General features: G+C 31.2%; 1 protein-coding gene across 1 annotated transcript in view; it reads right to left on the bottom strand.

The window, feature by feature from the left end:
- LOC130903512 (limbic system-associated membrane protein-like) overlaps positions 1-15776 on the bottom strand; it is a 1047744-nt gene that overhangs the window by 984327 nt on the left and 47641 nt on the right. The window contains exon 2 of the mRNA XM_057815654.1: positions 14446-14713. Within this exon, the coding sequence (XP_057671637.1) occupies positions 14446-14497 (52 nt within the window). The 5' untranslated portion in view covers positions 14498-14713. The remainder of the gene's footprint in view (positions 1-14445; positions 14714-15776) is intronic.

The following is a 15776-nucleotide window of genomic DNA, read 5'->3' as shown; positions in this document are numbered from 1 at the left end:
TATTTCAGTTTTTTTTATTATGTTTTCACGTAAAAAACAAACTTCAGTTGACATTCTAAATTTTCAGTATCTAATCTCAGCATCTGATTTATGTGAAATTTTGATAGATGACGTTAGAAATATGACCAAAACTAATCTTTCTCTCGTCAGATTGCACTGGCAAAATAGGTATAATATACATAATTGCTGTATATCACATTTTTGTTTATACATCGATTCATCCACAGTTATTTATGACGAAACGGTTGAAAAGCCATTTTGGCAAATTTGTGATCTACGACTTTCAGGTGAATCCAAATGGAAATAAAATGTAAAGTTTAAAAATCTACATCTCTTTTTACTCAATTGGCATATCTCCAACTGTCGAGTACTACTTTCTGTTGTAAGAGAAATGGGTCACTAATTTCATACAAAACGAATTTTAATATAAGCTTTGACACTTTAATGCTCTATAAATACGGTTTTCACACCCTCCGCGCCCTAGGGAAAACCTGCTAGCAAATAAATCTTGCCAAGAAAGAAAAAGTTAACGTCATGAACTTAGGGAAAGATAATCTTGTATTTGTGAAGTGAGAAGAAATAATAAATTACCTTATTGTGTCCTACATTACACAAATGATTGATTTTTTGTTAAGATTAGAATTAAAAATATACATACGTTATTTGTAACATGAATCATGTTGAGTAACAAAAGCCTTGAAATATTGATTTGAATAAGCTGTTAATCCGATTAGATGGAAAATTTTTTTAATTAGAATTAGTCTGATAAATTCACAACAAACTAGTTGGTTATGTAGCATTAGAGTTTTCCAACTTACGTGACTGAACCTTCTTATGTTTTATGAACGAGATAGACTGCTGAATATTTTTGGAAACAATACGATTTGAAGATGAATATTATCAGATATCGAATGAGTTTCTAATATTTCGAATACGAAATGGTGCATTGGAAATAATATAGCCTTTAGTTAACAAACGGTGATATATTTGGCCCAACAAAGAAATCACACAAATTTTGGAAAAAAAAATATTCCAACGTAATTTCCTTTTAGGTTCATACACTTTTCCCAGCGATATTCAATAAGTTCGATACCCTTTTGATAATAAGAATTTTCAAGCTCCTCAAAAGCCATTTTTTAAAGTCTGAGAATTAAAAATAATCCGAGTTGGCTGAATCTGGCTGATAGGGTGCATGAGGTAGCCATTCAAACCTAAATTCATTAATTTTGGTCATAGCAGTAACGGAGTTGTCAGCTGGTGCATTTTCTTGATGATAAAACACATTCATTTTAGCCAAATACGGCCGTTGTTGCTTGATTTCTTGGCTCGTTACAATAATTTCACATAATACTTGCATCTTTTTTTCAAGATAGTCAATAAATATTATCCCACGCGCATCCCAAAAACCGACGTCATGACCTTACCTGCAGATGGAATGGTCTTTGCCTTCTTTGGAACTAGTTCTACTTTTTCAGTCCATTGTTATGATTATTCTTTTGCTTCGGGTGTAAAGTGTTGGACCCACGTTTCACCTATGGTTATGAAACGGCGCAAAAATCTGGCTTTATTTCAGTTGAACATTGCCAAACACTCGATGGAAACATCTTCACCACTGTTTATGGTCTATTGTGTGCAAAGGCGGTACCAATTTTGCGCTCAGCATTTTCTTATCCAAATTTTCAGTTGATGCGTCACCTCATTTGGTCGACAACTTCGATGCTGGTCTTCGCAGGTTATACGGTCTCGTTTTAACTCAATATTTTACTGTTGATAAGGAAGGAGCTGTCTCATCCAGAGTAGAATCTAGTTCAGCTTGCATATTGATGGGAGTAATGTCTTTCAAATAAAAGTATTGTATCACATAACGATGACCAATTTTTTCCATGTTAACAACTTCACTGAAAACGTTCACTATTGATGGCGGCCAAACAAATATTGAACAACATAGCATCTTCAAACTCAAAACACATGTTGTATAGATTGTGTACTTTCTAATACAGTAGTATTTTTTAAGCAACTTCAACCATCTCCAGGTCAGGCCAAGTACTTTTAGAACCATCCTCGTAACTATTACGGCTAAAATCTAAAATTGTTTTCAGACACAACCACCTTCCCTAAAGTAGTTCAAGAAATATTTTATACGATTTTTCAAATTCAAATTGTTGTTCCTTTATTTCAGAATAAGATTCTAAAATATTCTTTGGCTAAATTCGAAGATCAATCACTTTATCACTTAAAAACCCACACTGCTTATTGTCAATAAATTGAATAAAACTATACGTTTAGTATTTTACTTCAAAATAGTTCCCTATACCGTTCTTAAGTTGCAAACACTTTACTTGCTAGATAACAAAAGCAATGATTTCTTATACAGAGTTTAAAATGCGATAAGTGAAACAACATTGTTTTATAAAACAGGTTTAATACAAAATTTCTCCTATTTTGCGCCTATTCTCCATTTCGAATTAAAATGTTGTTTGAAATTATACTAGGAAAATTGTAGCATCTATAATTGGGTGGTGACACTGATAAACAAACTAGTTGGAGCATTAACGCAAATTACTGATAGTAAATGTGATTTCATTTCCACACAGAAAAATTTGTTTTTCGGCAACCTTCCGGAAAGTACCTATTATTCGGACGCTTTTTCTTTGAGAAGATGTAACGTTTTCGGCCAAGTCCGGGAAGTATGTACTTTCCGGAATAGGAAAGTGAAATACGTTGTTGTCATGGTATGTACCTAAGTATTAGTATAAAAATTTTGGTAGGCATTAGAAGAATACAGTTCATCATTACTATAGCAATTAAATACCATTTCTTAATTTGACATATTGATAAATAAGTTTTTTCTTGTTGAAAGTTTGAATGGTTTCCGGTTGCTATTATTGTGATAAATAATGGAATGCAGCAATAAAAACGAGGTTAAAAATATGTTTGATGAAATTAAAAATATCGCAGCTGCTGCTACAACACAATTACTACTCGAAAAATCAAAGCTAAGGTACAAAAGTATTCACAAAATGGATGGATCTAAAGACATGCAAACCTATTATAGTGGACGTAATTTTGACTTATTTGGTACAAAAATTCAGAAACCGATAAAACTTCTACTCTGTAAAGCATCTACTCGGTGCTGAAAAACACCATCTTAATTAAAAATGATGTAAACACTGAACATAGCCACATTTACAAAGGTTATCGCATTTCTTGAAAGGAAGAACGTTGGATATAAAACAAAGAAATTAGAAGTCCTTAGCAGAAAACAAATCAACAAAGTTATTAGGGATTGCGACAATAAAGGTAATTTAATAAAAAAGCCCAATTGTGAGAAAAAAGTAAAGGTAGAAGTAAAAAGGTGGAGTTAGCGGATGCATGTATAAGGGAAGCACTAAAATTTGTTGTAATTGGGCAAGGAACATTTATATTATACAGACAATATTTGTCATTACGGCTATTCCATACCTCACACAACAAATTATTGATAAATTATGAAAAAGGAAAGTCTATGACTCAGCCTGTTGATATTCACAGTTTTAAAGAGTTGCAAAATAAATATTAATACAAGCAAGAACTAGAATGTTCCTAATTTTGCTCTATGAATAAATGATACAAAGAAATCTGCTTTATTTATTTTTATATTGATGTTAACAACTAACCCACACGTTTGCTAAAAAAATATTGTATTTAACTCGACCGGTAACTGTTTTTACGCATTCGCTGTCTTCTAGGAGTCGCCTTCGGCTTGGCTTAGAATCTTGTCTACTTGCCCGAAAATACAGAACTTTGCGAATTTGTTACGTAAATACGATTTCAATCTCATTGCTGCAACTCTACCAAAGATCACTTTTCCAAATGCTGAGGTATGTCGTGTTTTGAGTAATTAAAGTTTCGATAAAAATTTAATTTCTCTTGTAATTTTTTATACATATCTCAACAGACCGCTACATACAAATATTAATCTTGATATATTGTACAAACTTTCAATAGTTTCCTTCCAACATATTAGTGTTTTTATTGCCGTTCAAATCTCTCAGCGTGATAAGGGTAAATTTGATTGAATGTCTTGTGTACATCAGGACTGTTTTCTGTAGCCCGACCTGTATAATTGACTAATAATTCTCATCATTGTTTAAGGCAATTCTTGTATTGGATTTAGCAATAAATCAAACATCTCCTCTTTCCAAAAAAAATGTATATATAGTTAACAATTCCAAAGATATAGAAATAAATAATTCAATATTTTTATTTCCAATCAATTTTTACAGAAATAAAAATTTGAATAATCACAAATCCATTACTTTTTACAATATATCACATTAAGAAAATAAACTGGCAATTTGTGGAGCAACCTATATTTATTTGATCCCTATTTTGAGAAGCACTGGCCATGGAAGAATAGTTTATTGCTTTTTGGAATCCGCTGATATTGTACTGGCTAGGAGTGGAACACTCTCAAAACGTCGAGTCTTTTAGGAAATGAATAACCGACTAACCTCGACCTAGTCGCCAAAAACCACTTACCTTTATGTTTTAGAGGGTGCTGGATACGAATACGAAAGTTATTTTTTCCTCTAATTGGGGCAGAGACCTTTCAGATATATATTCTTATTAATCAAATATGAAATTTTGTATCTTCAAATTTTCCGGAATTAACTACTGCTTTTCATGATTATATGTACGTTCTCTTATTTTGTTGAAGAACCAAAGTTAGTGCAAAATTCATTATAAACTACAGGACCACCTAATCAGTGAGACTTGCAACATCCCTTGGTTCATTTGGGAAGTTTCCCACAGTTACTTGTGCTTTTACTTTTAATGATGAGCTTGCCCCGGGTGACTCCTAAATTTCAAAGTTATAATTTGTCCTATGAAAATTTTGTTTCCAGAGCTACTAATTGTTCATTGATTTATGTTTACTGAAATGGTGAAGGAAACAAGTTGATTGCAGGCAGTAAATGAAGTAATATTCATTTATATTCTGAGATTCCGTGGAAACAATTTCTTCGCTCATCTCATCTCTTTTCCTAATAACCATAAAATTTCAAAGAGAAAGTTAAGTCGCACTTAATCAATGTTTCCTTCCTGATGTTCAGTTTGTTTTCATGCAGTTTCTTAAATAAATATCTAAGAAAGAATCGTCCCTTGAATATTAAAGATTTCTCGACGACTTTATTACACTATAGAAATTCAATTGAATATCTCATTGTACTCTCACAAGAAGACAATACAAAATATATCACATTCTTTTCAATATCTGTTGCTGCGGAGCTAATTGCTAATGTGAATATTATAATCTCTTCTTTTATGAATGCAACCATCCCAAAATGATAAAAGATTGAAAGTCAAATCAATGCAACATTAGTACGTTTTCTTTTGAAAAAGAAATGGATATTATATAAACTACACTTTGGTAATAGATTCCCACATTTTAAGTTGAAACTGATTTTTAAAATCATTATATACGTGCTTAAGGTATAGAAAAGAAAAAACCTAATCAACAAATGATTAATTAATAAGCAAAATTGATATATTCTCGTATAGTCAAACAGCAGTAATAGGTAAACAGAAAGAGATAACATTATGTCCTGTCAAAATAGAGTGATTGGTGCGGAAAACTTATCATTACATTCTTTCTAAAAATCGTCATAATAAAAAATAGTATGTGAAATATGGTATTAATTTGGTTCTCTTGAATGTAAGTACCTTGCCTTATTAATGTGATACTTCAAAATTCAAACCATTATATTTGAATTCACAGTTTATGAGAAAGTTATTGAGAGCTATCATATTTTCACATTATTCAATTACTCAATGCAGTTTTAGAAAGGAAAAGAGTATGACAAAGAAATGAATAATATTTACAACAACATTGAAATTATTGGGAAACTGAACAAACCTTAGCCCAGAGGCAGCAAGAAATGTGTTAGAAAATTTGATTTAAACTATCACAACCTCAAATTACTCGATGTAGTATCTCCAAGACAAGGAGTGGTATAAAGAAATGCAAACAGTCAAGAATTAAATATTTTCTATTAGTATTCCAAATTATTGAGAACTTTTAAGCTTTAACAGACTTCAGCCCCAAGGCAGTGAGAAGTGCGAGTGAAAGTTTAATGAGAACTTGCCTCAACTCCATATGTCTCAGAGCCAAAGAAAGCAACGGAATTCAAGTGGAAATAAAATCAAAGGCCAAACATTAGCATTGTTCAGAACTGTGGAATACGCTGAAGAGGGGTACTAACTACAAGAAATATCATCATAGAGAATGAAATGATGTATTAATTAAGATAAACCAGTATGTATATTCAATGGAGAAAGATATGTTTGAATTGACTTGAGTATTGAGGTGAAAATTATTGTTGTGCGGTTCATTGATTGTTTGAAAATCTAATCAATTGCAGATGTATAACCTGAACTCTTGTTCGTGAATTCCTTATTGAACTAAAGTTATATTTATCAAATCTAAGATTATTTATTAACAAGTTATGTCAATGTAGATTGCATTACAATCCATTTAATTCATTTCATATATACCATATTTGGAGAATTAGAGTTTTTCAATTTTCTCCTCTCTACTATTGAGAGGAGAAAATTGAGCATACGGCTACAGACGATTTAATGCTCTTCATATATTATCAAATTTATGTTAATTGTGTCGACTACCCCATGTCAGTAAGACATATCCTGTAATGAACATAATAGAAACATTGTGCAACAAATTTCTTTGGAAACAAACAGAACAAATGAACTTGCATAAAATATCGTAGAAAAAATTCGAATTGTATACAATAAATACTTAACGAAATGTTCTTTTATCAACTTTTTTCAACTATAACATATCATATCAGTATAATGATTATCGGCTGGTGGTATCTAGTCTACAAACTCTGTTTTTTAAAACCGTCTAATAAACTATTTTATCCACAATTTATATGTTCGGAAATTTATGGCTTATGTTCGTGTAATAATTATGCACCAGAAAGTTTATATTCAAACATCAAACTTTTACGGAAATTCAAACTGATGATCTATAATTTTAACAGTCCTATTCTAATGAGGAAAATATTTTAAATCTTTCTGTTGAAGATTTATATTATCATTTGATCAATAATCTTTGGTGACATGAGAAATAATGGGTGGTTTCAGATAATACTGTGAATTCTTATTATGATATTTTCATGCCTGCAATTTTCCAAGGTAAGTTTTGAGTGCATAAATCATATTGACTCCTTTTTTGTCATATCACTTTGGGAAAATATCATACATTCATTATTTTCATTCCTAGCTTATTTAACTATATTTTTTCTTTACTATATATACACCAAAAAATATATACAATATATACAATTTAATATGCTTATTTTTTAACAATACTACATAACACTATTCATATGTTCTATTTTAATAGCCTGATTTGTTGGGATACTATTTTAAATTAAATGAATTCGGTCCATTTCTGATCATCACTTTTACTTTTGCCCATTTTCGAGATTTCCACTATTGCATAAAGTTTTCTTCCCTATCGTTGTACACGTTTTTGATCAATAAATTATTTTTGATTTTTAATTATTTTTCAAGAGTACTTAATACACATACTTTTCAATTGATGCTTTTTCTTCAGGAATTACAGCTGATGTTGTTCTCTTATTCAATCATTTTGAATGTGTTACTTTCTTGGGATCCCTAATTCTTCTTGTAAATACTGTATTCCAATCATTTGTAATTTTGTCTTCGTCTCTATGGTAACAACTCATCTTACACTCCTATATGTTGAAATAGATTTGAAAGTTTCTAGACGTTTTTGTTTTCTTTGACTTTTCTATATTGCTTAATAATCGATTTACTTTTAATGCGTGCAATAATCTCGTTAATCTTCTTTCCTCAAGTATTCCCAAATATTCAACTCCACACATTTACTGTACTTATTCATCGTGTATTGATATTTTTGTTTTCACGTCTCTTAACTATTCATTGCTTTTGTTTTCTAATTTAAGAAGTCTTTTTCAACACGTACAGATCTTTCATTGCACATAATATATTTCAGTGAATACCTACAATAAAGACTTCAGCAGATGCTACTCAAAGACATTTGTAAATTCAATATTTTTATCGTGAATTTCGTTAATTCTTTTAGCATTTCGACCGCTGTTTCTACTTCATTTGTATATGCGCCTAATTGCAGATTGGAGATTCTGTCTTCTTCCAAAATAGCAATATATATACTTCTAAATTGTTTCTCCATTTTCTGATGTTTGTCTCACAGTGAATATGTGACCTTTAACACTTAACAAGCTCTCTCTGATCCTTCTAGTTGATATTCTATCATATTTTTTAATATTGTTACAAGAATCACTAATGAACTTTTAACAACTTCATCATGCATCCAAAGTTTGAATCGTCTTTATTATCTTCTAACATAGAGGCAATAAACTTCTCAATTGCTATTTAGGCTAAAATAGCAATCTTCCTGATGGTTCCGAGACACAGGTACATCGAACTTAAGACACTTCATTTTCCATTTGTCAGTAATCGCAAATGTTCAACACATAAGAAGTGTGGCCAACAAGATTTATTATGATCTCAGAAATGAATGCAAAAACAGGTGAAATACCCTCTTTTTACAAATATTAGGAGCCGGCACATTATTATTGAGATATGTTATTAGATTTTCAGGACAGTTTATTTGGCCTGTGTTATTTGTCATTAGAATAAATCAACTTTCAATTCATGTCATTCGGAGAGGCAATTATTTTATTACAGTATATTAATATATGAAACGCAATGGGTGAGTCAAATACTTAACTCATAAAATCGCTTTGCTACAAATATAAGTTGGAACGTACGTTAACCTAGCGGACCAATTTTTTCAAAAATGACTTTTGATTAGCTTAATAAAAAACCTATGGTCCGCTATCTCAACACATAAGTTAGCCAGCCACCACCTGAAAAATCGCTTCCCTACGTACGGCAATTATATTTGAACACATCAATGATTGCCGCTAAATTTGCCGTTCAAAAAATAATCGTTGATGCATCCTAAGCACATCGGGGTCGGGCGCAAAGTCGGAGAATGGCAATTTTTCATATATATACGTTCGTGGTACACGTACGTTCAAATATAATTGCCGTAGGGAAGCGTTTTTTCAGGGTGTGACTTGCTAAGTTTATATTGAAAATTGCTATTTCCCAACTTTGCGCCCAACCCCGATATGCTCCGAATAAATCAACGATGATTCCTTGAACGGCAAATTAAGAGGCAATTATTGATGTGTTCAAATATAATTGCCGTACGTAGGGAAGCGGTTTTTCATGCGGTAGCTCGCTAGCTTATGTGTTAAGATAGCCGACCATTGGTTTTTTCAAAAAACTAAATAACGGCAAATTTTTGGAGTTTCACGGCAAAAAAGGGGCAATTATTAAGCTAAAGTCATTTAAGAAAAAAATTGATCCGCTAGGTTAACGTACCGTTTAGTTAGATTTATTGGAACCAATCCTACTACTCACTTTACCTCTCGTATAGTAAGTATACTAATCAAAACTCATATTGTGCCTAATACACTCCCTCAAGAAGAACGGTCGGATTTGTCATCAGTCTGTAAGATCCTTCTATTTTTGGTACAATAACGGTAATAGTCAGAGATCGTCCGAATCTTAAGATGTCACAATAATAATTGATATAAGTTCAGTAAAAAGAAAAAATAAAGAGTCGAGCCCAAATGCAAGAGCGCACACGCTACATATCGTCAATTTATGTGCTTATATATATGGATATATGTATATATACACTGCGACCCAGAAGATCTTCTTTTCATGCTCAAGCACTGGTAATGCTCAATTTTTATAGCTAAGCTGGTGATCTCACCCCTTTTAGAAAATTGTGATAAGACTCTAGTTGCCAAGGTTTATCTTTTTCTATTTCATACATCCACATATGTAGTTCTAAAAACTGTGCGTTATATCTTCTACCAAATATATCGTTTTTCAGGTGGCAATACCTCGACAATATTGTTCAACTGATTTTTTCCAAAACTAAATCCTTTCCTAGCATTCTTCCAATTGTGTTTTAGCCGATTCCATATAGAGATTCAGGTCCTAAAGGTTTATCCAGCATGTCAGTCTTTTATTCCATTCCCTTCCACTCAAGTAAATCCCAGAACACTTTCTCCCCTCTTTGCATACGGTACTTAAAGTTTAATCAACATAAAGTCTCCAGTTACTTTGAAATAAATAATCTATATTATGAGTTTTGCTAATTATTATTATTGATTATTTGATTATTGATGTATAGGGTTACGAACAATATATTTGATTGTTTTCAAAGTTAGAAATAGATACCTATTATTGATTCTATTCCATTTTATACAAACATACTAGTATGAAGCACTATAATGAATAAGGGAACAAATGAAAGTTTTTCTTAATCATGAAATGAGTTTCACAATTGATTTTACCTATCTGTGTCTAAAATTTCGAATCCTGTTTCCCACAAACTGCTTATTTGCAGTCGCACTACTCGTGAAAACTTGTTTTAACAACTTTGATTGTGTAGTAGCTGTCTACTTTTCTAGTTCCAGTATAAAGAGAACTATTTTTATGACAAATTTCTAAAAAAACTGGTCCGTGAAATGAGGAATAAAATAATTTTATACTTATCTAAATATATAATGAACCTAATTAGTCTTCCTACTCAATGGATTCAGTCAAATTATCTGAAATGGTTTGTAAGAAAAGAATGATGAAAATGTATTTCCTTTCAAAATCACACAAGTAGGTCTCACTTTTGTATTAGAGTGTACTTGGATATGATTTATGAATGAGTATTAAAATTCCAACTATTGTTTTTAGAATATTGATTATACTCACGAAAAACCAACATTATACTGAAATTACTCGATATAATATATTCTTCTTTATAAATCTGCATTGTTTTAACGTAAGCTACACATAAATTGATTCGACCATAATAGTATTTACGATAAGACAAGTCAATTACTACTTATCTAACAAACTAAAAATAAAATAAGTGAACTACAGTATTGCCAAATAAAACTCTCAAACTCAAGCGCTAGTAACGGAGGAATATGATTATTCATAATATCCTAATTTTATTATAATTGAAATGAAGGCTTTATTGTGTTCTATACATAACTCACATTTTTGATATTTGATGAAAGAAAAACTTTCATTGAAACTGTTATTGTGATAATGGCTATCTTCATCAGTAAATGGATAACAACTACTACTACTATCAATAACATTTTTGATTGAAAAATATGATTCTCCCAAGCAGCTTCTTTCTTTTCTTTATTCATTCTAACTTCATTACAGTGAGTAGCTAATTTCAAAGTTTACAATGTTAGAAGTTTTATTTTTTTCACTGGCATCCATTCAATATGGCAATATTTGGAGGTCAAAAAGATTTGACGATTGCTCAAATAAAAGTTGTTGATTGGTGCAAAGAATCACTGGAAACATCAAATCGCGGTGGTTCAAAAGACGTTTATAAATCATGGATATATAAATATCAACCTTAAACTAAACAACAATCAACTGTATACGTCTGTAAAGATGAGCCAAGTCCAACAAAAGTTGTTCGCTAATGAAGCACTTCAAAGCAAATGGTCGTCTGTTGCATAAATTAAATTATAAATAAATATAAATATAAATAAATAACAGGATATGTGGCCATAGTTTAATCAGAGAAACATAGAACGGTAAATTCTGAATGGTACACCATGATTTGTTTGCCAGATGTGTTGGTAAAAATCACGGAAACCAATCGTACATCAGTTCAAACAAAAACGTTTTTGAACAATCAAAACATCTAATTGAGGAGTTTTTGTTTGGCACCAAATGATTTCTTCTTATTCCCGCAGATCAAAAATAAATTCTACGCCTGAAGAAGCGGTTACTGCATTCAAATCACATGTTTTGGGTATACGTCAATCGGAATGGGAAAAATGCTTCGACAATTGATTCAAACGCATGCAAGTATATTGATCTCAATGGAAAATATTTTGAAAAACATTAAAGTTATATCCAATTACAAATATTTGTTTTTATTTGTCTATTACAAAACTTAAATAGAAAACCTCGTATTATGAAACAACCCTCTTAGTAATATCATCAACTGAACACTTCTTGCTCTTTAAATGTGTCTGTGGTACCCAAGCCTAGTTACATTTTTTCGGATTCTATAAACATTTGATACTCCTATCATCATTTAACAACTCACTGCTTCCTAATATGAAAATTCATTAGTCAAATAGTCCCAATTTAACATATTATTTATTTAGTTAGAAGTCCTTTTTGTTGGCGAGCATGTTTCAATGTAATCTTATCATCACTGGTTGTAACGGCTTATATACCTTCTCATTTTTCCCAGAACTATAATTATTGTCCTCACTCCGTGTATTGCGCAAACAAAAATATCGAAATAAATCGTAAAGAGAGTTTATAGTTTATAACTCACAATAATGGTTGTGAATGTTTTTATATAACGATAATACAGATGACTAATTTAAGGTTAATTTGTTACACCGTGAATAGAATTCATTCCATATATCGAATGTGTTTGGTATTTTTAAATAACAAATAGGTTCATTTCATTTTTACGTCTATTAGATATACACATTCATTTCTATAAAACCAAAAACCAATACTTCTATTAAACAAAAAAAATTGCCTGTGAATGGAATGGAAATTATGTAAGCGAAAAATAAAATCTAGTTTTCTACGTCCATAATTCAACTTTAAATCTGAAATACATCAATTTTATCATCGTAAAATGAATCCAGAGAATCACAGAATTCAAATATTATAATAGTATAATGTCAATAGAACCTGGTGATAGATGAAGAATGTATATGAAGATTCCAGGGTATATGAATTCTTAACGTAGTTAAAAAATAATTACCTCACATTTTTTCCCTATATCGATTCCAGTTTTTAACTCTGAATTGCTATTTTATTGATCCCTATTGTTTGTTGTATATATATATATATATATACCATTTGGGCACAAATCATAAATAATACACTTTTCAGCAGGATACCAGTAATTTTACTTGTTAAAAGTTGTGGTACTATTAATAATTGACATATTATTCAGTTTATATATAATTTTCCTCTATGGTATGTTAGTTAAAGACGGATATTTCTGTTTGTTTCAATAGAATTCTTGTGCATTAGTTATTGTTTAATCTCAAAATCAGAGAATATTGAATTCCGCTAATAATAATATGTTTTGTTTTCCACTTATTCAAGGAGAGTTCATATTCTTCAATGGTTGCGTATATTTTTGGCATAATATTTTGTAGCTCTTCATTGTTATTTCCTATAATTACTTTGTCGTTGGCATATCTAATATCGATTGCTTCTTCCTTGATTTTGATGTCATCTGATAGTTTCACCAGTACTTTTCTAAATATTTCTTCAGATTAAATGCTGAGTTGGAGACGCGACAGAATGCAAACACCTCTTGACAGCCACTAAGCGATTTACCTACTTTTATTTGTCTACACTACATAACGATCTTTTCCGTCAATGCCAGTATATTTAAGATCCTCGATAAGTTATTCGTATTTGACATCATCGAAAGCCATGAAGAAATTTGAAGAAATAGATAAAGCACAACATTTCAAAGATGTTTGTTTTTCACATTTTGCGTATATTCGATTTTGCATAATTTTGGTGGAAACCTTCGATTTGTGATTTATCAACCTTATTAAGCGGTACTATTCACAGTGCTTTGCATCTGGTTTCTCAGGAATAACAATGAAGGTTGACTGCAGCCAGTCTTTGGGAATCTTTCCTCTATCATAATAATATTTATATGTAGTAATCATAGTTGCGTAATTATTATTCCCAAGTAATTTATACTAGAGTGTTATTGAATATAATTGTCTATCCAACGTTCATCGATTTTATTTTAAACGTAGAAAATAGATATACAAAAATATTGTGTATAATACAATCCAAAATTAATTTTTTATCTCGTTCTGAAAATTTCCTATTCAACTTGTGATCTTAAATATTTTATTCCTTTTTCTCTGTTTTTTTCCTTATTCAAAACATTTATGTCTTAGAATCAAAAAAACATGTTGGTATATTTTTTAGCTAGAAATAACCTTAAAACCTTATGAAACCACTTTAAAATCCGAACGGAGCATACAACATCTATGTATTTTCTCCAGCAATAAACCTCATCCGTACTTTTTCTATCCGTAAAAGGAAATTTTACAGACCCTAGTATCACACAGTACAATCAGAATAAAAGGATATACACTTGTGAATAGGGCAATGCTACTATTTCTCTCAACAAAACCCCAAGGTATTCGTTCGACGAGCGCAGCTCTCTTATACAGCAGTTTTATGTCCCATAAAAGTAAAATAAGGTTTAACCGCGACGAACGAATCACATGCAAATCTGTTTGAAATACTCACCTTGCAATAGAAAAGCCTGAAGAATCACCAGTGTTGATAGGGACGAAAGCATTGTCTTTAAGTTCTTCAAATTCACTCAGTTCAATAAATTTAATGATCACAATGTAGTGTTTAGGAATAAACCCGGCACTTTATAATGTTAAATCAAAACACTTTAATGTTGACGCCTGTTTTTATGAGTTTTCAATTCCAACACTAGATATTTGGCACATTTTATTTCACCGCTCCACTGTTAAGAGTAATGATATTAAGATATCTCCTCGTTAACCTGAAAAAAAATTTTCATAATTTTAATAAGACATGAAAATTACAACGTTTGTTGTATGGAGATGGGTTAGTTTGTGGTAGATAATTTACATGGATTTTGATAAATAAAATCAATCAATTTAACAGAAACATTGAATATGGGAGAATATTATCAAAATGTTTTCTGAATTAATAAGTAGGATATTTATGGAGTTATTATATTTTCAAAGTAAAATTTTAACGTGGATGTTGTTATTTTCAGAAGTTTTTATTCAGTTTCACCTGTCCCCTTGTCTGCAATAATAATATTGCAAGTTAAATTTGATTCATATTTCGGTTTCCGATTAAACTGTAATTTATCATGCGCGTATAAGTCAGATGAGAATATCATTATGACATAGAGCTGATCTGATGATGGAGCTGAGAGGTGGTAATAGGAACTCCGTCAGCAAACGACGCAACATCATCGAGTTTGGGCTCATTTTATTCGCTTTGACGAGTACTTTTATACTATATGGTATCTAGGGTCTGATGGTAGAGCTGGAAGCTGGCCATGAGAACTCCGTACTTAAACTATGCAACCCCATCGTCATCGGGTAAGGGCTCGTTGTATTCGTCTTGACGAGTATCTTGGTTGGCGTAAATATGAAACTCCAACAAATTTGAGAAAATATTTGTGAGGAGTATGGATTATGTCTGGTGGATTAGATGGATAACCTAATGCTAAGGTGAGAATGCGCTGAGGACTGAATGGTTACGGTTGTATAAACATTCATATCGCTAACTGTGCGTCTCAGGGTAATAATGCGAAATCTTTCGTACTGAAGCTCCTATCCCTATGATATACTCGTGGGAGCAACATGAATAAAAAAAAAGCTACTACAAAATGAAAATGATATTTAGAGGAGGCGAAATTGAAGCGACAGAAAAAGCGATGTCCACAAGCGGCAACGATAATATAACAAGCTTTTATTTATAAAATTGAGACTATGAAAAAACGGGAATATTTAATAACTGAAGTGTAAAGTTTTAGTGTTGAAAATATATAATTATTTGTTATAGAGTTGGTTCATTTTCAATTTTCT

This window comes from Diorhabda carinulata, chromosome 2, assembly GCF_026250575.1.
Source record: "Diorhabda carinulata isolate Delta chromosome 2, icDioCari1.1, whole genome shotgun sequence".
In the NCBI taxonomy this organism is placed as follows: domain Eukaryota; kingdom Metazoa; phylum Arthropoda; class Insecta; order Coleoptera; family Chrysomelidae; genus Diorhabda; species Diorhabda carinulata.
This window is presented reverse-complemented; position numbering and strand designations above follow the sequence as displayed.